We start from the raw sequence: 25,943 nt of genomic DNA, 5'->3' as shown, positions 1-25,943 counted from the left end.
TCGTATAATGTTGGAACACAATAATGTTGAGTTTGATTATGTTTTAAAACTTTTATTCTTACAAAATAAACGGAGACAGGCCAAAGTGTGGTCAATGAACATTAACCACTCTGTAAACACACATTCCTTTCTCGCTTCTTTTAATTACTTCAGTCACCTGTTCGTTTCTTCTACAACCTATCCTTGTCACTCTTTCTGAAACTTTGACACATCGATATGCATGGTTTCAATGACACCGTTTTTGAAAGTGTCTGAAAGTGAATCATGCCTAACGAAAATCCTTTTTGCATCAGTACCTTTATTTTTTCCTTTATTCTTTCGTTCTTCTTTCTCTCTTTCTTTGTTTCTCTATATATAAGAAAAAAAATGTTGTGCTGGCATTGAGTTCAGCAGTAACAATTCAGATAATTATACAAAATTACAACAATACAAAAAGGCATGAATGGAACGCTCTCTTTACAAGCCCTCCTTGCATGTGTGTTTGAAAGTCAACAAGGATTGCGACAAGTGGACTTCATGACTCATTTACTTCCTCATTAGGGTCCTCCTTATCAACGCTAATTGCTTATTCACGCAACAACTCCCATTCCTCCATAAGATTGGCTATCGATAGACTGCTTACCATACACAACTGTTCTGTAGGCAATACAACTTAATCATATTACTTAAAAACGACAACAACGAGGAGGCAACATGTGAACCAGAAATAGAAATGATCTTGTAATGCCGTACTCAGAGTAGGCTAAAACTGCAGCATTACAGATAATCTTTAACCAAAAGAATGTCTACAAACATAGAAAACTAAATGTGTTACAGAGTAGGCCTACTCAGCTTGTCACATTTAACCTTGAAACATCTTATTAAAGCTGTGTTGAAATTGTGTTCAAACAATTTTCCCGGCTCCAAGCCTCAAAAGTAAATGAAAGGATGAAGGTGTTTAAAATATTAAAAATATTAAAAATATGAGCAAATTGGGATCTGTAGGTTGTGACCCTTGTACCTTAAAACATCCCAATAAAACATTATCTCAGCAGTGCATGTGGAAGGTAAGGGGCGGGAGACCAGTGTAGCTCCAATAAAGGACATGCTGATGACGGTAAATGAGACATTTACAGTACTTTACATAATAGGGTAAACCCAGCCCTTCAATGGCCTGTGCTCCCCTACATAACCACTTAACAAAGTATCTAATATCATATCAATGTTAATGATGTTCACTCTGTACCACTGACCAAAACGGTTGTTGCTATTGTTATATTTAGAAGAGCCATCCGTGAACAAAATTCATTGAACATGGAGAAAAGTTAGTTTGATGTCTCACCAGGACCCCCCTTTCTAACTCTTAAGGACCGTTTCAGAGGTTCCCTCGGGGTTAGCTTTGGCGGTTGGGTTATTTTCCTCAGTCCCCGGAGCCTTCCTTGGCACCTTTGGACTAGCGGTGGCCTTTCTGGACGTTAGGGGGCTAGGAACCCCTCTGCGCTGCAGTACAGGGCTTGAGCTCGTGCTCAGCTTGCGCTGCAACAGCGGGCTTCTGGAGCCCTTTATCTTGCTGGGCTGCTGAAGACTGTCCACTGCCTTCAGGGAACGCAGGCCCAGAAGACCACAGTAGTAGTTACACTGATGCTGGGCCGCAAACTGCTCCAGGAGCTCCGGTGAGCCTTGCTCCGTAAGACCTTGATACCTGAAACACACAAGGCCATTCGATCAGCCCCTGGTGGAAGTCAACTTGTGCAGCTCAAACACATTAGCATCCATCTGTGCGAATACACACCCCTTTGACTTGGTCGCAACTCTGATGTTGGTGAGCTTTGTTTCCACACCTTTAAAAGAAAGAAAATGCAGTTGATTCTAGAGTTTATACTAATAACAACAATACTACTACTACCACCACTTATAACACCACTGCTAATAATAATAATTGACTAATATTGACTAATGATAGTAGAAAAATAAAGAAAATGCTATTAAAAATAACAATAAAAAAATCGATACAGCAATCTGTATAATGGTTGGAATATAGTAAGGTTATAAATAGTAATTTGTGTTGACCTTAAATAACCGATGAAACTCACCCTGTAGATTGGTGACCAGTAAGTTTCCGTGGGTCCACTGGTGGATCCAATGCTGGAAGGTGCAGCACTTCTGCTCCACCTCCGAGCTGGTCCTGGTGATGAGCCGGCCCTTGGTGTCCATGTGGCAGTACTTGAGGAAGACCCCCGGCAGGTCCGTCTCCACCGTGGCGTACGGCACGGTGTTAGCCGGCCGGTACATCAGGTACTGAGGCAGGACTCTGTGTAGGGAGAAAGGCCCACCAGCAGTCAACAGCCGCCTCCACTTGTGTAGGATATCAAGGTTTTGTTTTATTGTTAGCTTCAAGTCTGTGATACTCACTCTAGTGAAAAGCCAAAGTTCTCAATGACTCTTGCTTCGGCTGCAAATATTTTACAGTATTCCCGAATCATGTTTTGAATTTTGCATTCCTGGCAAGACAAAATAAAGAGATATGTACAATTATGAGTTAATAACAAGGATATAATATATTATGCATGAATTGGGATTTGGTTTAATGTCATGGGATAATGTATTCATGCTCACGTTAAACCACACAACTCACTTGCTTAGTCATTTCTAGGTTTCTCACTGCAAGGTTACGCTCCTCCTTGGTCTCATAAGGGATGGGACTTTGGACCTTCATAACGCAGGTGCTCCCAGACTCAAAGACGGGATCCAGGCCGTAGATGACCTTTATCCTGCAGGCCTTGTGTGCACAGCCCTCCCCCATGTGAGACACCTTTGTCATGATGCGTCCAAAGAACTTGTCGCCCCAGCAGCTGACGTCGGCCAGGCCTTTGGTGAACCTCAGCGGGGTCATCTCTACCTCCTCCCCAACTGGAGCCGCACAATAAAAGCACATCACACGTGCAGGGTTTCCGTTGGGGTGTGTCACAGAGCCCATGTTCAATTCCCCCCACCACAGCCCACCCAAACTGCATCATGGGTAACTACATGACTGAGATGTGTTCATCAGAGAGAGAGAGAGAGAGAGAGAGAGAGAGAGAGAGAGAGAGAGAGAGAGAGAGAGAGAGAGAGAGAGAGAGAGAGAGAGAGAGAGAGAGAGAGAGAGAGAGAGAGAGAGAGAAGAGAAGCTATTAACTATTAAGGAAAGGACGTGGACAGGGTGTTCCAGCCAACGTGTTCGAACCCCAATGTCTGCAGTCTACCTGTCTGCTAAGGCAAACCTAACCCTTCCTGCTCATAAATGACATGCTATTAAACGATTAACTGCTAAGTAACTGATAAAAAACTGATAGATTACCTTCCAAATCGTCTTTCAGTAACATATCAGATAAGACTGTAAAACAGAGAAACAACAAACACACGGTCAGGAGTGTGAATGAATAGTCATGAGAGATTTGAGGTGAAATCTGGGAGATCACTATGGGGTTCTTACTGTCCATGCTGAGCAGGAAGTCAGTGGTGTCAGTCCCATATTCGTTCTTGATGGTGCAACCATATACTCCGCAGTCTGGGCTGGACGCCTGAACAATAGCCAGAGCTACTTGGCTCTCATCTCCTCCACTTAAAAAGACATTAGAAAACCATTAGAAAAACAACATTGACCCACAAGAGGTCACTGTAGAGCAACGTTGCACTGTGGCTTGCGTGACTGTCGGAGGGACAACATCCTGCTGACACAGTAACTAACGTCACATATATAGACTTTAAATGCCTCCCCCCCCTCCCCTGCCCCCTGGAGATGTTGAAACAGTGTATCAGCTTACAGTGTCTGTGTCTGGTGGGAGCGTCACCTCTGTGTGTCACAGCTGTGTGCTTCAGGGTCACATGAGATCCCCTGCTCAACAGAGAGCTCAACTGAGGGACCAGGCGGGGGAATGCCCTGTGACCCACTTAGCATTAACTCAACCTTAGTTACACGGTGAGGATGAGGATTTGGGGATCCACAGATAAAAGGTCTGTGCGGGGTGGGGGGGTAGTCTGTGCCTTGTTGTGGACATCGTAGCACGGGTACCTTCTTTGGACCTCCAGTATCTCCACTTCGTCTCTGTACCACTTGACAGTGGAGTCACTGAGGATGTTGAAGAACTGGCACCACAGCTTCAGATGTCCCGAGGCGTCGGGGAACGGCTCCCCCCTGATCTTGCGGATCACCTGTGGGGCTGGGGACGGGGACGGGGGCGGGGGGGACGGGGGGCAGAGGACAAGGGCAAGATCCACTGGTACTGCGGTTCTTGACTATCTTATGTTGGCAATTCCTCTCAATGACGTGCACCGATCACAGGGGAGTGGCTGGGGCTAAGGAAACTTTGAGTCTTTACTAGAAACATTCCATCTCAATATCATCACACCAGTCAGCAGTTTGATCATAGTTCATCTTACAGTTACAATATAACTGTTAGATGAACTATGATCAAACATTTGATGATGACGAATCAGCATTTTGATCATCCAACTGTTAGAAGACCAGACTGTTAGATGACCAAACTGTCCCCCTCTGGTGTGATGGTATTTGGATGGAATGTTTCTAGGAAAACACCCTAATGGCATGTCAGTTTGTAACTGAAATACATAATAAATAAACACAAAATGTATTTTGTAATTATGAATCAAATAGTATTTTATTTTGTTTACCTTTGAAAGGGTCCAGCTTTTCCTTCTCCGCGGGCTTCTCCTCTGACTTGCTGCTGTCCGGCTCCTCTGCAGGCTTCTCCTCCACCACCTTGGGCACCTCCAGCATGGCCCTGCGGCGGTTCAGCATCGGAGACCGCTTCTCCAGCTGCGGGGTATTTTGTCCGGTAGGAGCCTGCAGGAGGGCGGTCCTCCTACCCTGGCTGGGGGACATGTAGGGGCTCTCCCTCCTCGACACAGCCTCAGGAACCCCTGGGGTATTTTGTCCGGTAGGAGCCTGAAGAAGAGCGGCCCTCCTGGCTTGGCCGGGGGACATGAAGGGGGTCTCCCTCTTCACCAGGGCATCAGGTACCCCTGGGGTATTTTGAACAGTAGGAGCCTGTAGGAGAGAAGCCCTCCTAGCCTGGCCGGGGGACATGAAGGGGCTCTCCCTCCTTGTCACTGCCTCAGCGACCCCTGGGATATTTTGTCCGGCAGGAGACTGAAGGAGAGCAGCCCTCCGAGCCTGGCCGGGGGACATGTAGGGGGCCTCAGCAACCCCCAGGACTGCGAGTCCAGCCCCCTCTCCTCCATCTTCTCCCTTCGACCTCGGCACAAAGATTTTGCGGCGTGCACCAGAGGCCAGCTCCTCTGGGGTGGCCGATCGGATGAGCGACATACTATCTCTGCGCTTGAGCCGCGGGCTGCTCTCACAGGAGAGGGACGAGGTCGGCGTGGATCCTCCGCTCAGCTCCTCCCCTGTCTTGTCACTCTGGGAGTCCCCTACGGTGATGGCAGGGACGGCCATCGCAGTGGGGGAGTCGGAGCGGGGACCGGCTCGAGAGAGGAACCGGCGAAGGCTAGCCGGGCTCAAGGCTGGTGTCGGCTGGGCCTGGACATCCAGCCTCTCCACGGGGAGTTTGTCTGGCTGGAGAGGATGGTCCTTAGCGGGCTCTGACCCAGGGGCATCTGGCTCTTTTTCTTCCCGCTTCATTGGTTTCTTCTTGTGGGTTACAGCGTCACCAACGGCTTCCGTTGTTTTGATCGGGGAATGCGTATAAGCCGTCACACCAGCTGGTGTCTGTGCCCCATTCAACACATGCGCCTGACTGGGAGATTCAAGCGCGATAAGGCTTTCAACATGGGTTTCACCCCCCTGGTAGGGTCCTGTCACTGTGTACATTTGTTGAGATGGCACGGAAATGCTTTCAACAGGAATATCATTACAAATTATGGATATGGGTGGCACCACCAACAGAGGTATCTTGGGGTCTTCAATGACTGGTGCATTGAAGACTGGGTCTGTTTCAGGTACACAGACAGGTACATCCACCGTGAGTTGGTTTTCATCCGTACATGAGACATTTATAACAGGAATGGATACCAACGTGACCGTGTGCTCACCGCGGTGCGGTTCTACGAGTTGTATTTCAGTCTGGGCATGAAGTTGCACACCTTCCTGTGTTTTGTCTGCTGGTGGCTTGTCGTCCTCATTCAGAAGACTTGTCTCCTTGGGCAATAAACTGTCCATCTTTGAAACAAGAATGTCTTTCTCTTTTATTATTGTTATTGAAATATCAGCGTTGCGGTCATTTTGCAAAATCTGAGGATTTCTTATTGATGTCAAAGTAATTAATGGCAGCAATGTTTTTTTGATCTCAGGTTCTTTAACTTCATCACCTGTTTTAATACTCTTTTCATTTGCCACATTTTCTGGGATAATGACTTTAATATCTGTGGTGTCCTCCGAAGTAGAATTTGAGGGTTCACTTTCTGTATTGTTCTCCAAAAACAACCGGCTCCCAGTGTCGTCTGGATGGCCCACAACAATGGCTGACTCTGATAACCTGACAGTTTCTTCCTCAGCCCGGGCCACAAGGAGGCTTTGTGGTTCATTCAAATCTTGCACCTCTCCCTCCTTTCCCCTTTTAGACTCTGACTCAATAATTAGGGTAAGCCCCACATTACCCTGTGTCTCCCTTGTTTTTTCAGCGATTTCCGACAGAGGCAGCTCTTCCGGTTCTAGATTAGCATTTACTTCATGTTTTTGGTCAAAAGCAGAACTGAGGTGCTCCTGTAATGGAACTATGTCTTCATTTTGTTCCAACACCGGTGTGGGAGTCACACTGAGATTAAAGGCCGGTGTGCTATCGGACCCATCTGGAAGGCCTCCCTCTTGCATCTTGAAGTCCCCCTTCTCAGAGATGTCTACTGTGTTGACAGTAGAAAGATCACCAATGTTCGCAGTCTGAATAAGTGGAGTATTATTCACTTCCATGCTCTCTGACACCATTTTGTCTGCCTGTACGATGATAATAGGAATAGGAACTTGATTCATAAATGCGGAATCAAATACTGATTGCTCTTCCAAAGAAGGCGCTGACAAAGCAGTATCCATCCGGGTTTCATTTATTTGAATCTCCCCTTGTTCCTGGACCGTCTGGCTCATCAGTGGATAGTTAGGAGGGGGATGGTCCTGGGGCTCCGAGGGGCCTGTCTCCACAGTGGCGTCAGCATGAAGAAGTTGGTCCCCTGCTGCTTTGAGGCAGCAGGGGACCGTTTCATTGATGGAACCGAGAGGCGCACTTTCTACCGTACGGTAACTCAGTGTTGCAGGGGTGGAGGCCTCGCCACAGGCCCGGGTTTGGGTGTCAGGTGAGCTTGGGAGAACTCTCGTAGGTGCAATCTGGGTTTCAACTGTTGGTACTGGCAAAGGGACAGTTGAGATCTTCTGGGTTAAAGCGAACTCTTCCGTGATCCATAATTTCTGGGGAAGTTTTTCTTTTTCCTACAAAAAAACAATCAAAAGGGTTTAAATGAGCTTCAATTGCATGGACATTCAAATAAAGCCCTTTAATTATATCTTATGATAGGGTTAATTATATCAGAGATTATATTGGTAATACACATATAATAATTTATTATTGCCTACTCATAATTTGTTAGTATTTTTAAAGCAAGAATGAATGCTAACGTACTGCATTAGTAAATACTTTTAGCTGAACAACCTATTCAAAAACGATAGGTCAGCCAGTGTAATACATTTATTATCACTTGTATTTGAGACGTATATTCATCAACCACAACCTAAGATTAGGGGACATCAGTGACTCAAGACTGAAGTCAATCAAAGAGAAATCGATCAAAAATCAATCATTTGAAAGACCAAATCTATTACTTCAGTTTATTTAATGCAATATATTGTATTTATATGTTCAGCCTTTCAGGGACATACATCATTGTTTGTAATGAAGTACATATCTGACGATGTTTATATGTTTATGACCTGTCAAGATACCTGAGCACTAACCTATATCTCATATTTAAGGTAGCTGAAAGTGAACATACACTTAACATCTAGAACATTGCAAAGTCTGTTAAGTTTGAAGAAACCGGTTTGGGGAAACCAAGTGAGAAGGAAATTGTTGCTGCTGTACCCCCGTTGTCAAACCATGACAGGGGAATTCCCACATAATGAAGCAGGTGTATTGTTTATAGAAGGATTCGTTGGAGTTCAAATAATTAAGCAACTGAAAAAGTCATTGTTGTGTTAGGCAAGGCAGCTAAACTCATTCCACGTGTGTGACTCACACATAACGTGTGGACCGTGAATTGCACTTTCACTTATCTAGCAATACTAAGTAAAACAAAGATAATTTTCCATTGAACTAGGTGTATATGTAATTTAATGCAGGGTTTTGGGTATGCATAACATGTTTACATGCGTCATTCACATTCTGTACTGGTCAAGTTTAACTGCCAGGGTCAATAGGTAGCGTACCCCAGAAGAGGGGAACTGCACGCAGACTCGTGACAACATGATTGGATTAAAGTAACTACCAAGAAAAATGAGGATGCCAAACGCAATGGATGTGAAACGGTGTCACGTTCTGTCTAAAAGTGGACTTCTGTCCAAAACCATAGCGAGCTGTCTAAACGGAAGTTCCACTCCAGTCTCAGTCTGCAAACACTTCCTTCTCAACGTATCAAGAGAGTATTGAAGAGAGTATTTCCTGATTTACAATTATAGGGAAAGTTGTGGTTTCATGTGTCCATGGGGAAAGATATTCAAACAAAAACAATCAGTTAGTGTTGCCCTGGTTTGGGCAATAGGTCTAGGTGCTCAATTGCCAATGCTTCTTATTTTTGCACGGTGTAGAAATATTAAATGTTAACTTCAAATTAATGAAGATAGTGAGATGTCAAATAAATACCACCTCAGGATTGTAATGGAATTAAAATGATGAGATGCAACTTTGAGAATCATATTAAACTGCACAATTATGATTACGTTTTGATTTCAAACTGCATCGTCAAAGAATCAGATTTGTAATAACAGAACATAATACCAGTCAATATTCTGTAACTGTTATCAACAATTAATTCATTTTATTAACAAGCTGTTTATCCATAGGCTATATTTGCCTTACATTACACATTTAATATTATTATTTATTTTTTAATAATAATTATGATATCCTTGCATAAAAACGTTTTATTTTTTCAAAGAGATTCTTCAACAAGGCACGCTAGCCTAACCGTATGTGGGTGTTAGTCTTTCAGTCTGTTAGTCTGCCGTGAAGTAGACTTCAGCTCTGTGTGGAGGTTCCAATCTAGCCAGTAACCAAGCGTGAGGCCTCAGGCCCTCCCATTTCTCATTCTATCTCAACAGAGAGAGATAGAGGGTAGAGGCACAGCCAAATCAGCCATGCAGAAGGAACCAACCCCCCCCCCCCCCCCCCCCCTTCTAGATGAGAAAGAAGTTATTTTAAGATGAGGGAGCAGCAAGGAATGTTTTCAATGTGAAGAGGTCCTTTGCGCAAAATGTGTCTTTGAACTCCCCCACCTCCCCCCCCGCCATGCTCGAAGTCTTGGAGCTTATTTTGAAGTGCAAATCCAACCCAAGAATGGATGGTTTAATCCTTATCTCTGCCACATAACCATAAGAACCACACATCATGCATCTCATGTGTACTTTGCTATTGTGTGGGTGTGAATGTACAGATAATTGTATTTCCACTTCTATGTATGTCAGGTAAGAAAGGCCCATTGTCGCTGTTCTATGTGTGCGTAACTTCACTCTTTACTGTTCACATATTGTTATAACCTTACGACGCCAATATTCATTGGTTAAACCTATAGAACACTGTTGTATGTTCTGACACGGTCTCTTATTAGAATAATCAATAGAAGGAAACTTACCTTAATGAAAACGGGAGATACAGACATGGGTGCTGCTTCTCCTGATCTTCTGTGCTCTGCATGTGTTGTCATCACCACCTCTTTAACCCTGGGCTCAAAGGAATCAACTCCAGTGTTTGATTGTGGCGTTGGTGCTGGAAAATGTTCCTTTTGTATAACTTCAGGCCCAACTCCTTGAGCGGTCAATGGCTTCCGTAACTCTACATGTGGTTCTGTGACCACGACTCGTGAAGGTTCCCTCGATTCATCCGACTCCATGGGCAAAACCTCTTCTGGATGCGGTCTGCAGTCCTCTAGTCGAGGCAATGGTGGTGTTTGTGGTGGTGTTTCTGCTGGTGGAGTTTTAGAGTTATAGTCCTCTGTCTCCTCATTGTCTCTATGATCATGAGAGTCCTTCTTGCCCTTGCCAAAGAAAAAGTCCTTGACAGAGTGCAGCACGGAGGTGAGGGAAGCCTGGATATTATGGTGCTCATGGTCCTTGTGACCTCTCCTGTGACTTTTTGGGGCTGGCGAATGGGTACGATGGACTACCGGGCGCTGCAACTCTGTCTGCCTTTCTCTTTCCTTCTCTCTCTCAACTTGTAATTCTGTTTCACTTACTCTCAACCGTTCGTGCTCTTGTACGTGGACGCTCACTTTCTCGACTTCCTTTACCTCTTTACACTTGGCTTCTTTCTCTCTTTCGTCTTCTTTGTTGAGCCCTTGCACAGACGCGTCCATCTCACAAGTCTTCTCCGCCTGTTTCTCCTCAACAGCCTGCGCACTGACCGTCTCGGCCAAGAACTGTGCTAAACTGATGCCGCCATCGTAAGAGTTCTGGCGGCCGTTGACGATTGCATGACCTCTACTGCTACTAGCGCTGGCGGTAACTCCATCCACGCCATTGGAAATCTTTAATTTCTTTGTGGCCACATTATCCTTGGGTGAAGCATCTGTGTCATCCTTCTTTTCCATGATAACGGCTGTGGGGGTCTGAGGGGCTGCTTCTTCGATGTCAGCGCTGGCGCCGTTGGGTTCGGAGGCGGCAGCCACAACTGGCTCCACAGCTGGGGGTTCCTCCTTGGCTGGTGGCGGTGGGACTGGACGCTTCCTGGGAGGGCGCTGAGGGCTCCTCTCTGATTGCTCTTTGGGGACGTTCTCTATCTTCTTGCTGCCCTCCAAGTCCTTCTTCTTGTTGTCGGCCTTCTGCTTGAGCTTGGCGAAGAAGCGCTGATGGATCAGGAACTCACTCATGGTGCCCACCTCCAGAACTCCTGAGCAGGAGACGATGCCCTTAGTGTTGCTGGCGGACGCCTGGTAGATGGCCGCGTCATCCAGTGTGCAGCTGAACGAAGACACAATCACCTTATTATCCTTTCCCCAAATGTCATCTTACACATAAAGGTGTTTGTCTGGTAGAAATGGTTGTTTAACATACTTGTAAATTTGCAGAGTGTGGTTTTTTCCATTGCGGTTAATTTCATATTTCGGCAGTCCACAGTACCGGTCCATTTGCATATCGTCTTTGTACCATGTCAGTTCTGGAGCAGGGTAACCTTAATTAAAAAATGTAATGATTAAGATACCTTATGACAGACAAATGTGCACCTCCTTGCAATAAACATTACAATGAAGTTCCCAAGGAAATGCAATAAACCTCACACTTTCAGGGCTATAAGTTTTATGATATTGTGTAAGAGGTCGTTATTATGAATACGGTACTAGGGTTTGGGGTAATTTTAAGGGAAAGGGAAACTTGAATTCTATCCATGACTAGTTAGAAATTGCTTAATCGTAAAAACCACCATTAAATCATTTCAAATGGAGATGTTGAAGCTTTTGTGTCATGGTCTGTGACTCAGGATTGCCAAACAAAATCTTAGTGGGTTGTTGAAATACCTGTCTTGATGTGGAAGTTGCATCATAATTTTTGCCACTACATACAATTCATCTGCCTCTGTGCATACATAATGTCTAAATGATGCAATGAATTGTAAAGGTAAAAACAAGAAAAAACTATGCCGGGTTGTTGACAAGCCCCTACGTAGCCTACAGGCTTGTGTTGAGATTTCATTAACCACATCCTGTCACACATTCTGAAATCGTTCAGCCACAAATGCAAGTGATGACTTGAAAATGTGTAAAGGTTGATGGTTCAAGTGTGAGCCTACCAGTCACCACACATGTGAACTTGACGTTGCAGTTTTCGGAGACTGCCTTTGATTTCAACGTTTTCTCAAAGGATGGCTGTATGTCCTCCGTCAGCTGCGCCATCACGCTGCACAAGGTGCTCCTGTGGGGAAAAGAAAGAGATTAGGTTTCCTTTTCTGCATCATTTGAATTCTCTTATTTTGCTAACTAATAACACATTCCAGCTAAGGTTCATTGAGCACGAATTGGGAGGGAAAGACTGACATTTGGATACGTTAATAAGTGATACAGCAGTTACTTACAGAGGACAAAGAAATCCAACAAACAGGAAGACATAACGTTGGGTTTAATATCGGGTTCAATATCGGTCAGTAAATAAAACGACAAGGAAACATGACATGACAAGGACTTACATCGCTGTTAAAACGTGTGTAGTGTTCATTCCTGGGATAAACCGTCACGTGTGGTTAAGATGTTAGTGAGGAGCAATGTTTTAAAAGTATGGATTACCTCGGTGGCCTGTAGTGAGAATGCCTTGAATAGCTATTCAAAGAGGAGGCAAATAAAGGAACTGTAATCAACAACCTTTTGGGGGTAATGATCTTGCTTGGAACCCTGTTTGCTGAAGTGAAATGTGAATTAATGTTTTTTTTAAAAACCAAACCAATCTTATTTTATTTGTATTTATTAGTTAGTTTGCAATGAAAGGAGGAAAAATAATTGAACTTCAATTAATCATTTATTTTTTTGAGTATCTTAAAGTTGGAGTTAAATGTGTTTTATAACTCTTCTTGTGCAATTAAAATGATATCCTTATGTGTTTGCATATTTGATATTATTCTAGCCGCAATGACTTATAAGAATAGTGCAGCTTGTGGAATGTGACCATGACAAGACATTGGCCCCAATAATGTAGGCCTATCACCACTGTTCAATGAACCTATTGATACGGTTTCTCACATCAAACCATCTGTAGAAAGAATATATATTGTCGGATATGGATTACACTTGAAAAGGAGCCATACCTGTTCTCAGGCCTGACATTGGAGAGGTAGGTATTGCGGCTTTCTCTGTTGGAAGAGCTGCCCTCCTCTTCGAAGCTGCTTGTCCTTCCATTGCCCGAGTAAGAACGAGTCATTGGCCTTCTGGACGTCATTGTTTTTTTAAGTGAATCACAAATGTTTAAGCACACTTTATGAAGAAAAAACAGCTTCCCAGAGAGGTCAAAGGAAAATAATCTTCAGTCTAAATATCCTTGAGTTAAGAGCTTGACAAATAACAGTGCTCCAGTTTAGAGTTGAAGTTTGTTGAGTGAACTGCAGAAAACCAAAAGAGAAACATTTATTACATTTGGTTACACTTTGAGTTGTGTGAGAACCTGCTGGATAATGAACATAACAAAAGCCAAACACACCATGAAGTGTTATTGGTGCATGTCCTCCCTGACCAAACAAAGTCCTAGCATATGAGAGGGTTATAAATACTATCGACTATCAGGCCGTTCAGGAGCGGTTATTTGTCAAACAAGCCCTTTACATTCCAAGTATCTCTCCGACCAAACGACTGTAAAACGTAAAACATAGAAAAGGATTTTGGCTTACCATTGAGATGGGTACTGTGTTCTCTGAGAGCCTCTATTCCTATGAGTCCTACTTGTAAAACTGCAATTGCCAATCATAGTCTTGCATGTGTTGCCAGCAGGGCCCTATTTATAGAAGGCCTACAAATAGGTGCAAGTGCCCATCACATTTTCCGAAATCTAGACAGTGAATTTAGCTAAGAATCAAACTATACAAAATGCATATTTCTCCCACAAACATAGAGAAAAATAAAACAGAAAAGGAAAATATTAAAAAAAAAACATGTTTTCAAAAGGAAACTACTTATATATCTACATTTCACCCGCGAAATTTTCTTTTTTAAACGCCATTGCGTTGCACACTCACATATACAGCAGTAAGACACATAAGCAGTGAGACACTTAAGCAGTGAAACAGTTAAGCAGTGAGACACTTAAGCAGTGAGACGTTTAAGTGTTGAACGGCATGTGAGCTCTGCAGCTGATGACGTCTTCGAGCCCAACAGTTGGCCTCGAGCTCAAAAACATTGCAACCCAAGGTCACAAGACTAATTCGTTGTTTACGTCACATGATCAATTATCATGTTTCATCATTCTGTTTGTAGAAGAGGGGGCTGTAGCATGGACATAACATAGGCCTAAGATATTATATGTTACACCTGTATAAGACAAAACTAATCCTGTTCTTTTTTATTGTATACACAATTTATAGACAAAGCAATCACTATCTACTAATGCTACCTATCATCTATGGCTGTCTCTAGCTTAATTTGTTTTGATTATCCTGCCTCAAGTTGGCCCAAATGCTTAGGTTTCAAAGCCTAAAATCTCAGCCTTCTGAACACAGTGAACGCCCACTTACCGGTACTTTCGTAATTTTTCTTCTCTTTTGTTTACCGTAATAACTCTAATGTAGTTTCCAAATCCAAAGTAAACGTTGAACAGACTTTTTAACGTCATGCGATTGTAACTTAAATTTACTCTCGACGTTACATTATAACCTAAACGAAACCAAACACCTTTCTCAATGTAGCCATTATATAAATAGTATTTTATTGTAGCTCTGCGTATCTCCAAGTTTGTGACAAGCATGTGATTGGGTGTCACCGACGCGTCTGGTTTATTACAATGTTCGTGGTAATGTGGGTGGTGTTTGTTTTGGTATTCCGGGAAAGGGATGTCAGGAGGGCACAGAAGAAGAGAACATACCATTACTTTTTGGTATGAAGTTGTCGAGATTATTTTGAAGAAGGCACTCTTCTTTGACGTGTGATACCCCACTGCACATCGTTTTACGGCAGGTATGTACGTAAACTTGTTATTGTGATCGTTATACATTGTCGTGATGCTCTGTTTTACTTTTGACGTTTAGTAAGTTATCATTATGATGCAAAATATATGCTGTTGTGTGTGATTCTTCATGAAATGAAGAAAAACAGATGTTGACCAGAGGTCAATTTAAGATTTACAAACACATTTTAAGAGCTTTGTTTTACCTGTAACAATTATGGCAATGCAGGTATCTCAAAACGAAGAAGACCATGCAGTGATGAGTGAAAACAAATCGAAGCTCTTACGAAACATGATCAAAGGTATGTGTCTATATATAAATATTGTAATGTGACCCACACCCATTGGCCTTTCAAAACAACATAATATGATTCAAGTTAACTGAAACTTTTTTCCACTGCCACTTTAGATATTGCCATAGTTCGCCATCCTGTGTCTGTCTGTGTACCAGTAAACTATGAAGTGGTTATGAGTGTTCGTGCCGAAGGAACAGGTATCCTCAGCTACCAGTGGTTTACAGAAAACGAACAAGAGGTAAGCAATATGGTTTGCTCGTGAACATCCTCAAACCACAAACTACAACCATACTATGCCTCCATCAGCAGTCTGAACCCTCCACCGGCCTACCTTACACACTACTTACATGCTCAATTCTAAATACATCTTCCCTCAGGTGATCGGTGGCACTCAAGCTGACCTGAAAGTGAAGGCTCAACAGAATCAGCTCTACGTGTGTCGTGTGAACGACCAGTTCTGCAACTGTGTCTTTAGTGACTGGGTCCGTGTGAAAGTATTGGATATTGTGAAGCCAGGTATGAATTGATATGAATATGATAAGTGTGTGTAGTAAAAATATCACTTTGTTTGATCGAAAGTTAGTGATATGGTTTATATATGGGTTTAAATCATTATTATACAAAATTAATAATTATTTTTTTAATTATTAATTATTACTCAACTAAGTTATGTTGTTCTTTACCCACACCCCTAACAGGCATGCCCAGAGCATGGCAGGGTGAGCCCCATATTGTACTAAGCCCCCAGTCCCAGAAGGTCAAGGTGGGCCACAGAGTCACCCTTCGCTGCGCCGCGTTCGGTTCCCCCGCGCCACACTACCAGTGGTACAGGAACGGACTGCCGCTGCAGGACAAGAACAGCGAGACCTTTGAGGTAAAGAGCTGCTGTTGGTCATCAAATGACAACCGTTTACAAAGTTGTTTTTATGAACGTGTGATGTTGTGTCACGAGACTCACAGCTGTGGTTGTGGTTCTTCAAAAAGGTCTAGCGTGTCGCATCAATTCATAATAAGATTTGATGTTAGTTATGATGGTCATAAGTAATAACATGATTATGATCCTTTGGTCGCGAGTGTAGCTGGAGCAAACGACAGCCGATGACGGCGGAACATACCTCTGCTCGGTGTCCAACGTGCTGGAGGAGAGGTGGACGGAAGCAGTGGACATTAGAATAGGTACGCCCAGGTCCAACTGTTCGGGTCCCTTGATCGTTTTGTCTCCATATCCAAAGACTGAATTTTTGTGGAACTTCAGATTTTCATTTTCATCCCCTTTGAACTTTCCATTGTCAGGCTTTCTCAAGATTTTCCACTTTCAACCAACAATTTCCAAGTATTTAGTTTTAGATCATGTTAGTATTTTTCTGTTGCACAATATTTTCCACTGTTTGGGATTGGAGGTACTTCCCCTTCTCTACTTGGCACTAAAAAGGAAGTCAAGTTACTATTTATAGATTTATTAAAAAAAGGAAATGACAACCAAAAGTGCAACCAGTTTAAGTGCAGATCTGTTTTTTTATTAATGCATAATATTTGGTATCTTTTTCTCTTACCACTTATATTATGCTTAGTTTCTATCATGCTGTATAAACAACCTCAAAAAGCATGTCAACCACACGTGATAGAGTGTCATATAATGTATATATTTGCAAATAGTCCTTTGTGTTATTTCAGTTACGACTGATGAACTTCATCCTCCAACACCCACAGGTAAAATCCTATGGAATACAAGATGAAATACACTTTAGTTAGCTATCATTATTCCTTCCTGTCCCTTTCACTCAAACACTGGTTTGCTCTTTGTGTCAGCAACGGACAAAGTGGCCCTGCTCATCGGTAACCTTAACTACGCCCACCACCCGGGCCTATTGGCCCCCACCATGGACGTGCATGAGCTGGGGAACCTGCTGCAGCAGCTGGGCTTCAGGGTGGTATCCCTCATAGACCTGACCAAGGAAGACATGAAGGCTGCTATCGACAAGTTCCTGGACCTGCTGGACCGCGGAGTGTATGGTGAGTGGAACTCACAGCTCCTCGTTGTCGTTGTTTGAGCTCCACCCGATGCGTCTGATGATAGGGAGCGTTGTCATACCGACAAACAGTGTGCGTCGTGATAGCCATACGGTTGGGACAAGGGGTTAATCTGTGTTTAAATATGTTTCTGGGTGGGCAGGTTACCGAGGTGAAAACAAATGTTGGTCTTTGCCTGACAATGAGGAGATGATTCAGTCGTTTCCAGTGCTCATAAGTACACTGTTTACTTCATGCTATATAAGTAGGGGGGCTCGAAACACGACCAGCTCAAAGCCTAACCCTTACTCCAGTGCTACCACTAATCTTACGGCCTCAAATAGTTTATTGTTTTAGAGAGCTGAGGAAAGCCAGAATAGGGCGGCTATGAGTTAATATTTATCTCCTCAGGTTAAACATTATTTCCCGGGCCATTTGTCCTAGTTAAGTTTGGTTAATATGATTGCAAACAAACTCTCTTAAGTAAGTTGGACTTTCAAATGTAGTGAAAAGTTCTATCTATATCCTTATTTAATTATATATTATTCTATTTTTATCATATATAATATTATAAATTGTTGTATGGATTTCATGGACTTTAATTTATATACACTGATTGAGCTGAGGCCTTTTTGATGCATGTGTAAAGAATGTGTCATGATGTCTCATGTCATTGTTTAAAGAAGAATGCCCTCATAGTACAACAATAGCATAAGGTGATGAGTTAGCTTATTGTTTGCAACAGGACTGTTCTACTATGCTGGCCATGGGTATGAACACTCGGGGAGGAATTACCTGGTGGCAGTGGATGCCCCGCAACCTTACCGGCCTGACAACTGTGTGTGTGTTCAGAGGATCATGCTGAGAATGCAGGAGAAACAAACCGCTCTGAGTGTAGTCCTACTTGACACATGCAGAAAATGGTAAGTAGGCTGGAAAAATAGATTTCTCTGTTGCATTTTTTCCTCATCGACAAGTAGGATTTTCTTTGAACTAAAAGCTACATTTTTGTTTATTTTTAGGTACAACAAAACGTGCGCTGCATCGGAAATCATGGCCTTGGGCCCTAGCGGGAACACCGTATATGGGTATGCCACGTAAGTACCCCAAATAATGAATAAAGATCATAGTAGTGCAGTATGGATCAGTCAACCTATCCTGTAGGAACCAAACAACAAACATCTTCCCAAGCCATACGTAGAATTATTAAAAACATGAACATCAATCCATCAATGCAGACTCCTCCATCCCATACTACTTATTTATGGATCTTATTCTTTCCTTGTGCCAGATGTGAAGACGCTGAGGCTTTTGAGGTGCAGGACGGAGGGAAAAGCACTGGGATATTCACCAAGTACCTGAACAAGCACATCCTGGAGAACAGGAAGGTCACCCATGTGTTGGAGCAGGTGTCTGAAGGTCAGTGCCTTGCTTCAATCGTTGGCTCTGGGCCACATGAGCCGCAGTGTCGCATGAGAGGGAGATAGCGAGACGTTGTGTGAAGTGGTTTGTCTTTAGAAAGCAGCTGCACTACAATCATTAGGGGGTTTTCTGTGGGCTAGGGTGAGATGATGTATAGTAAGTAGACAACCCCTTTGGTCAGAGTGAGATTTGAGTTTAATTAATTTTACTAGTGAATGCTTTGTGTGTGTATGTACTCTGCACTGTGTTAACACCTGGCAGAAGTATCCTAAATGCTAGAGCTATTAGCCATTAACCTCCAGTGATTTATATCTATGTATAACTGATCCCAAACAGTAGGATGAGGTTAGATTGATTTGCTGCTAAATTAGACGACTTTCTTTGGGGATTCTTTCCTTCAGATTCATAGCACCTGACTATTTCAGATAAATTCAGTGTATTTACTTCTTTGGTGTTGGCCTCGTTTCCATTTGCTACTGCTTTGCACGATACAACCTCTGTCTTTGGAAGTTCCCGCCATTGGCTGAAGAACAGGAAGTAACCTGAGGCTTGCAGACAGCTGCTCTGTCGGTTGTGGTGCCAGCTCTCCACCCACTTGGCCTTACGCACAAATCAGCCCCCGCCGCCATGAATGCACAACTTTGTGACAGAAGTGTGTGGATGTATGTGGGTGTCAGAGAGAAGCAGAGAGGGAGAGATAGTGGGCAGATAGAGGGAGACCAACTGTAAGATAGTTAGCACTATATTATGTTTGTTTCTTTAAGGAGATTCAAGTGAGTTTTGAATGCCACAAGATATAAGTTATTTCAAAAGGCTATCCTAGTGCTAGTGTAGGGCTCGACATTCATCTCCTCACTCAGGCTGTGTCTTTCGGTTAAAAAGGGGCAAGCATTCATGAATTCCCTTCTTCTGTCTTTTTGTTTCATCTCCCAGATTTAGGTCTGGACCCCCTGGTGACTGGGAAGCAGGCTGTGGAGATCAAACACACCCTGAAGGAACCCCGCTCCCTCACAGACCGCATCAGGACCACAGGCCACACCCGGGAGCTCCACCTACGGGACACCTGTTGGAGACAAGCCAATGGTATGCTAGTACACTATGGACCTGCTCCTCTATTCCTCTGCTCCTGTAACCTAAGCCCCATTGCAGCATAGCTTTGAGGTGACAAGAGGCGTGCAGCTTGGTGGAGATATCTAGATGTGTCCCTTTTCATTCAGATGGAATGTACTGGAATGAGGCTTCTTTCATTTATTATTTAAAAGATGTTAAAAAATGTTTTACTTTCTAAATCCAATCTACTGAAAGAAAGTGTATAACATATAGCACTAAACATTTCACAAAGGCAAATTGGGAGATTGGCCTCAGTGAATGGAACTTTTTGGGTGATTGAATGACGTGTTCTCGGAGTGTGTCAGAAGGATCGGACGGGGACTAGGCCTTTCACTGTGCTAGTTACCCTGAACCCGTGTGTGATGCATGAGACCGTTTGAAGTGTTGTGGTTTTGTGTGGGATGTCGGCCCTTCTCTTCACAACAGCGGCTTATTGCTCAGGCTGAGATGAAACAGGAAATCTGTAGCACGTTGTCGACTGTACGGCTCTGTGGGTGGAAATGGCTTTACTGCCCCCGTTTTCAAAATAAGGGCTTCCTCTTTAAAACTTGTCGTCACATGCCGGGTGACGTCACATCTCCGCGTCCGACGCCATGGAAGATAAGGCTGCATTACATAGAACTATTTGGTGTGGATCCCACTAGACAATAATAATAATAATAATAATACATTTAATTTAGAGGCGCCTTTCAAGACACCCAAGGTCACCTTACAGAGCATATAGTCATCATTCAAAACTATGTAAAACAGACTAGGAATAAAAGGAAAACAGAGGTTAAACATGAAGAATAATAATAATTAATAACACTCAAAGACGCCTAAAGTGAAGGGGGGACCTCACTAACCACCACCAATATGTAGCACCCACTTGGGTGCTACATATTGCTTAGAATAACCGGCCAGGATTACCGAGAGACTGTCGTCTCGATTGTGTCCGTTAGATTAAACATAAATTGTATATAATTGTCTTGTTTCTTTCTCTCTAAAGCACTACCAGGTAAGACGCGGCTGTCCTTTCCGTGCGGCGTGAAGGTGGAGGTCAGCTTCTCTGCGCTGTTCTCCAATGTCTTGGTTGTCTTTGGAACGGTGAAGAACACTGGCCCGAAAACCCAGGACTGCTCTGTAACCCTCTCCAGCAAACCTGTGAGTCGTCCAGCTGTTACCTCTGGCCTTATGCTCTCTGTATGTATTCATGTCGAGCTACACATTGTAACGTTTGTTTGTACATCTCTTGGGGTGTATGAAATATGTATAAACAATTTGACACAATGACAAGTAGGAAAATACTGTTATCTATTTACTGATCTCGCTTTAGATTGAACACTGTCATTTTTTGGTAAGGCAAGATTTTTACCTTCTTATCTTTAATGTATGTGTAATAATATAGTTGGCTGACAGTGAATATGGATGGTGCTCCTATTTATGTTAACAGACTGCTTTAATTCATCATTCTCTTTAGTCATTGGAGGACATATTCTCCGGCCCAGGTAGTTCAGAGGTCGACAGTCTGATACACATCAGCTCTGGTACTGGTAGCCCGGACTGCGTCCTTAGGCTTTGCTCTCTTCAAAAGCTCCAGGTATTAAAACATACCCCACACACACACACACACACACACACACACACACACACACACACACACACACACACACACACACACACACACACACACACACACACACACACACACACACACACACTTTGTGGTCTATACAAGAGATTCTGATCAAGTGAATGTTTTTTTCTGTATTTATTCTGACAGGGCTCGTTGGTTATTAACGTAGACCTACACTATACACACGTGGACAGCAAGTTGCGCCTCAAAGAGAGCCAACAGAAGGACATAGGGCGCCCCCTAGTGGCGTCATGGGGACTATACAAGAAGCAGCATACGGGCGCCGCCAAGATGCTTGACGCAGCACCCACAAGAAGTTTGGACAACGTTTCAAGCAGCAAGTCCCCAGTCCAACAGACTTTGGATTACCAATGTCGGCCTTTCACCAGGAAAGCGGAGGTTATAGCCGCAAGGAGCAAAGAGCCAGAAGAGAATGATGAAAATGAACATTGGAAATAGCCTTGTTGAATGGGTTTTGGTGCTAAAAGCCTGCCGCTAACGATGAATAAGGGCTAAAGGCCTTTATCACAGAGGTGTTGAAGGAGTGAAAACAAGTGTAGTTCATTGAGTTAATGATGTGTCCGGAGACATGCCAGTGCCTATGATAAACGTTCACTCCTACTGTAACGGCTCTGTGATAAAGGTCTATTATAGCAACATGTTGGTCAAGCTGCGAGAAATGAAATATTACCCTCTGTAGGATAGTGTCGCTCTTTTACAACTAGTATCGCAGCATCGCAGGTCCAATACAATGGTTGAAAGCGGTCTAAGCTGTCTCTAACAATGTGTTGTTAATAGTGGGGAGGCACACCATTTGGGGAGTCAGATAAGAGGTCAGCCCTTGCTCCTAAGATGCATGTTTTCATTGTAGGTTTACCTTGAGAATCTTATGGATTTTAAATAACATTAATTTATGTTGTATTGTTCTATGTTATGGAAGTAAGTAATTTATAATGCATGTGCTCTTTATCAGTTGATCTGAGTTGAATGATACGAATGTCGTTTCCATTTTAGCTTGGAAGGAGTTTGATTTGCTTTTTCCTTTCTTCTCGTTATAATTTATCTGGAATTTAACAATAACCTAGAAACGTCTGTCTCGTGCAATTTCTACCTTTCGTTCTCTATTGCCGTCAATTTTATAGTTTGTGCAGCTAGAGGCAATCTCAGTTTCATTCCTTAGTATATAGGGGAATATATGTGGAAAATAATCATATTTATAAACGTGTAAAGAAAGATATGTGAACGAGGGGAAAGCTGTCTGTTTGTGTGACATTAGCTGGGGATGTGCATGGACTTTGACAAGTGTATTATATTATGTATTATATATGCCGTTTCTGAGCAAATAAATACATTAGACACTAAACAGTCTGAATTGCATAGTCTTGAGACTACAATATGGTGAAAGAAAAAATAGCTTTCACTTGACTGTTTGGAATTTGCAATTGTTAATTAAGTCGGATAATTCTGCTTTCAGTATTCCAAGATCGATGTTCTACGGACATTGATTTTAGCGTATGTATATGAAGATGAGGTCCGTTTTATTATTCAAATGTTTCAGAGATTTCAGGAATCAAGATCCTTTATTGGTATACAGTATGTATCCCGTACAGGTAGGCTATAACCTACACTAATGTAGCCTAGACTACACTTATTGTGATTCGGCTCATGGACATTGCTACAACCATAACAATGCAAAACATAAGAACATAAAACATGTCTAGTGTGTAAATGTGCATGATTTTGCATCTTTAATTTTGTATGTGTATATGCACAGCTGCGTCTGAACGTAGCCCTGCCTATGTGCTAGGTTCATTGAGCTTATTTCTGTACAGTGCTGTAACGGCCCTGGTAGCTCGCCGTGATCGTATAGTGGTTAGTACTCTGCGTTGTGGCCGCAGCAACCCCGGTTCGAATCCGGGTCACGGCATTGATTCACAATGTCACGGCATATGGGTCCATCTTTTGCATATTTATTGTTGTTGTTTTTTTTAAAATTCATGCTCGATAATAGTACAAGAGTATTAGACAAGAATTTAGTGGAACAAAAATACAATATATTCAAGTCTTTACCAACAGATGGCAGCATAGAGCTGATGCGCCGTTTCAAGTTGGTGGAAAGTAAGCGTTCACGCAGTCGAATACAAATGTATACATAATATTTGTTATATTCTGCGTAATTATTTGTTTTGTGTACAGCTTATTTACATTTAGAAGATAATGCGACCCTTTTAGGCTGGCTTTGAATGCCAAGGGCTGCATTGCTTTTTCGTAGAGAGCTATCATATTGTAATAAACTAGGCGTCATCAATGGACAAGCTGGTTTATGTTAGTTACTGTGTTACTGAACACCAGATGTACACACAATTTAATTTTTGAAATTATTTTTGAATTATTGGATTACATGTTTCGCGGAAAAGCCATGTATACAAGTAAGTAAAAACTCCAATACATCTGAGATGTGCATGAAGGAAAATAATAAAAACAGGCTACAACCCAGTCAACCATTAACGTTCTGTCCCGGGTTTAATACATGTGGGCCTGGATTGGAAACATATACGTTGTAAATGAAGTGCAGGGCACCCCCTAGTTGGTTCTTCTTGACGTCCATCACCAAGAGGCCCCGCCCTCAAGCTAAAGTTGCATTGGTGAACAGCGGAGCTGTGATGCGCCGGTGGGGGTGATGCCGCGGATCTGGGGACGTCCTAGGATTCGAGCCTCGCATTGGCACACTTGATGGGACAAAGATGCATCACACGTCGGCGGTTGTATCGGTAGCTGGGGCTCGTTTACGTGACCGAAGAATGTGGCCAATGTGACATCATTTATGCAGTGTTTAGTGGATTGTTCTGGTCCTAGAACGCCGACCAGCAATTTTCTGAGAAGATGTTGAGCCGATTTATGAGTGGCAGCATCAGGAATCTTGAACGAGAATACAACTGCACCGTCAGACTCTTGGATGATACGGAATATACGTGTACCATTCAGGTGAGTCACCTGTTCTTCGTACGCTATTTATTGCGATTGTACTGACCTGGCTGCAGGGAGCGTGCAGAAGGGTTTAGCGAAGGGACGAGCAAGAGTCTGCTGGTCCTGCGGCTCTTTATCAGGGAGCTGGTTCATCTGTTGTCCATACAGAATAACGCATTTTTTAGCCCAAATGAACCAGCACGATGTTCAGTTGAAGGCTACGCTTATTGTATAGAGCTATGGGACTGGGTTGACTGCTCGTGTGAAGGAGACAGAGGAGAACAAACCAACCTTATTCCTTAGCTGATCAAAGATGAGATTTAGTTGATGCCTCCACATGCAGGCTATGCCACATTATATTTAGCTTGAGATAGTATACATGGATTTGGGACACACATGGAAGGAGACATATGATAAAATAATGTTAAAGGTAATAATAAAATAATAAGAATAATAAAAGCTATTTAATATTTCTGCAAAAGTAAGACGGTATATTTAACGTTTCTTTTGTAAAACACTTAAAATACAAGGCGAAAGATCTAGGCATTAATATTGTTCATTCTTAATATTGTTAATATTACTCCATACTATATATATATATATATATATTTATATATATATATATATATATATATATATTACCACAGGGTTAAAGATTGATATAAGGCACTTCCTATGACAATCCTATTGCTTTAATGCGAAAACACACTAGGATATAACGGGACAACCCTATGTAGGCTTACACACATCTCCATAACAGCTTTCCTCGTAGGTACTCTGAATATATCAATTCATACATGCATAGTAAACACAAGGCCCTGTTCACTCAGTGCGACTTGTCTGTTTATGTTAGGCCCTGTTTAATCAAAGCTTACTGATGGCCCCTGTCAAAATGATGCAGTCTTCTTCTCTGCTTTCAAGTGGCTGGATACGGTGTTCACCTGTAGCTGCAGTAATCCTCAGATGCGTCTCTTTCAAGTTAGCAACATGTAGAAGATGCATCAAGAGATGGCCTATTTCTTTCAGCACACCTGTATTTCTGCTGTCATTTTGAATTGCATTGTTTGTTGTTTGTTCCTCCCAGTCTATGGATTGGTAAAGAGTGGTGTGTGTGTGTGTGTGTGTGTGTGTGTGTGTGTGTGTGTGTGTGTGTGTGTGTGTGTGTGTGTGTGTGTGTGTGTGTGTGTGTGTGTGTGTGTGTGTGTGTGTGTGTGTGTGTGTGTGTGTGTGTGTGTGTGTGTGCGTGCACGCGTGTGTATTCAGCCAGTAGGTGTGCTGTGTTTGCAGCCGTGTCCTGTGCTTTTGGGGTGTGACGTCAGCGGAGGGTGGGGGTGTCAGGGGTGGTGTGGATGTAGCGTAATGCTCTGGTGTTGCCGTGACCCTGTGGCATTCTTGGCTCTCGCGATACACTGGGTAGAAAACACAAGGCTCCTCCAACTCAAAAGGCAGCTACTCCTCTGCTACCGGCTGCCAGAGACTGAGAGACCATGATTGTTTTTATATCGCAGCACATTTTACCTCCGCCTCCAGGCCACCAGGTTATTGCAGGATTCCAGGACACCTAGACCGGGGTCTTGAGCAGGCAGAAGTGTAACTGGGTCATTGGTTCTCTGTCTCCTTCTGTCTCTCCTCTTTCCTCTGCGTTGAGCTCTGCTCCTCCATCACTTGGCTTTGAGATTCCTCTTCTGTCATCCCC

The 25,943-nt window shown here is 43.1% G+C and overlaps 3 protein-coding genes and 1 non-coding gene across 9 annotated transcripts in view; 3 read left to right on the top strand and 1 right to left on the bottom strand.

Moving 5' to 3' along the window:
- Positions 1-123: 123 nt before the first annotated feature.
- Positions 124-13,999, bottom strand: alpk3a (alpha-kinase 3a). 4 transcript variants are annotated; one of them, XM_060061840.1, is made up of 15 exons: positions 13,560-13,999; positions 12,984-13,274; positions 12,469-12,501; positions 11,979-12,100; positions 11,246-11,363; positions 9,829-11,152; positions 4,651-7,414; positions 4,031-4,178; positions 3,452-3,579; positions 3,317-3,352; positions 2,615-2,889; positions 2,392-2,480; positions 2,073-2,290; positions 1,772-1,820; positions 124-1,681 (listed from the first exon to the last, which is right to left on the bottom strand). In XM_060061840.1, exons 2-15 carry the CDS (start codon positions 13,112-13,114, stop codon positions 1,336-1,338), a joined length of 5,781 nt encoding a protein of 1,926 aa, XP_059917823.1. In that variant the 5' UTR covers positions 13,115-13,274; positions 13,560-13,999; the 3' UTR covers positions 124-1,335. The 4 variants fall into 4 exon arrangements, with proteins under 4 accessions (XP_059917823.1, XP_059917824.1, XP_059917825.1 ...); XM_060061841.1 differs by lacking the exon at positions 13,560-13,999 and adding an exon at positions 13,373-13,548; XM_060061842.1 differs by lacking the exon at positions 12,469-12,501 and having other exon boundaries at positions 13,560-13,998.
- A 682-nt stretch (positions 14,000-14,681) lies between these two features.
- On the top strand, positions 14,682-22,643 carry malt3 (MALT paracaspase 3). 2 transcript variants are annotated; one of them, XM_060061932.1, is made up of 15 exons: positions 14,682-14,838; positions 15,057-15,129; positions 15,237-15,361; positions 15,501-15,639; positions 15,822-15,997; positions 16,203-16,299; positions 16,798-16,833; positions 16,933-17,136; positions 17,879-18,056; positions 18,156-18,230; positions 18,425-18,552; positions 19,489-19,638; positions 20,654-20,808; positions 21,125-21,244; positions 21,428-22,643. In XM_060061932.1, the coding sequence occupies exons 2-15, from the start codon at positions 15,087-15,089 to the stop codon at positions 21,737-21,739; spliced, it is 1,938 nt and encodes a 645-aa protein (XP_059917915.1). In that variant the 5' UTR covers positions 14,682-14,838; positions 15,057-15,086; the 3' UTR covers positions 21,740-22,643. The 2 variants fall into 2 exon arrangements, with proteins under 2 accessions (XP_059917915.1, XP_059917916.1); XM_060061933.1 differs by having other exon boundaries at positions 14,692-14,842.
- Positions 22,644-23,135: 492 nt separating this feature from the next.
- Positions 23,136-23,207, top strand: trnah-gug (transfer RNA histidin (anticodon GUG)). The gene has a single exon. It is a non-coding gene; the product is annotated as a tRNA-His (tRNA).
- Positions 23,208-23,912: 705 nt separating this feature from the next.
- Positions 23,913-25,943, top strand: part of LOC132465152 (FERM domain-containing protein 5) — a 51,898-nt gene continuing 49,867 nt past the window's right edge. For both annotated transcript variants that reach the window (XM_060061937.1, XM_060061936.1), the window contains exon 1: positions 23,913-24,265. In XM_060061937.1, the coding sequence (XP_059917920.1) occupies positions 24,164-24,265 (102 nt within the window). In that variant the 5' untranslated portion in view covers positions 23,913-24,163. The remainder of the gene's footprint in view (positions 24,266-25,943) is intronic.

This window comes from Gadus macrocephalus, chromosome 9, assembly GCF_031168955.1.
Source record: "Gadus macrocephalus chromosome 9, ASM3116895v1".
Taxonomy (NCBI): Eukaryota; Metazoa; Chordata; class Actinopteri; order Gadiformes; family Gadidae; genus Gadus; species Gadus macrocephalus.
This window is presented reverse-complemented; position numbering and strand designations above follow the sequence as displayed.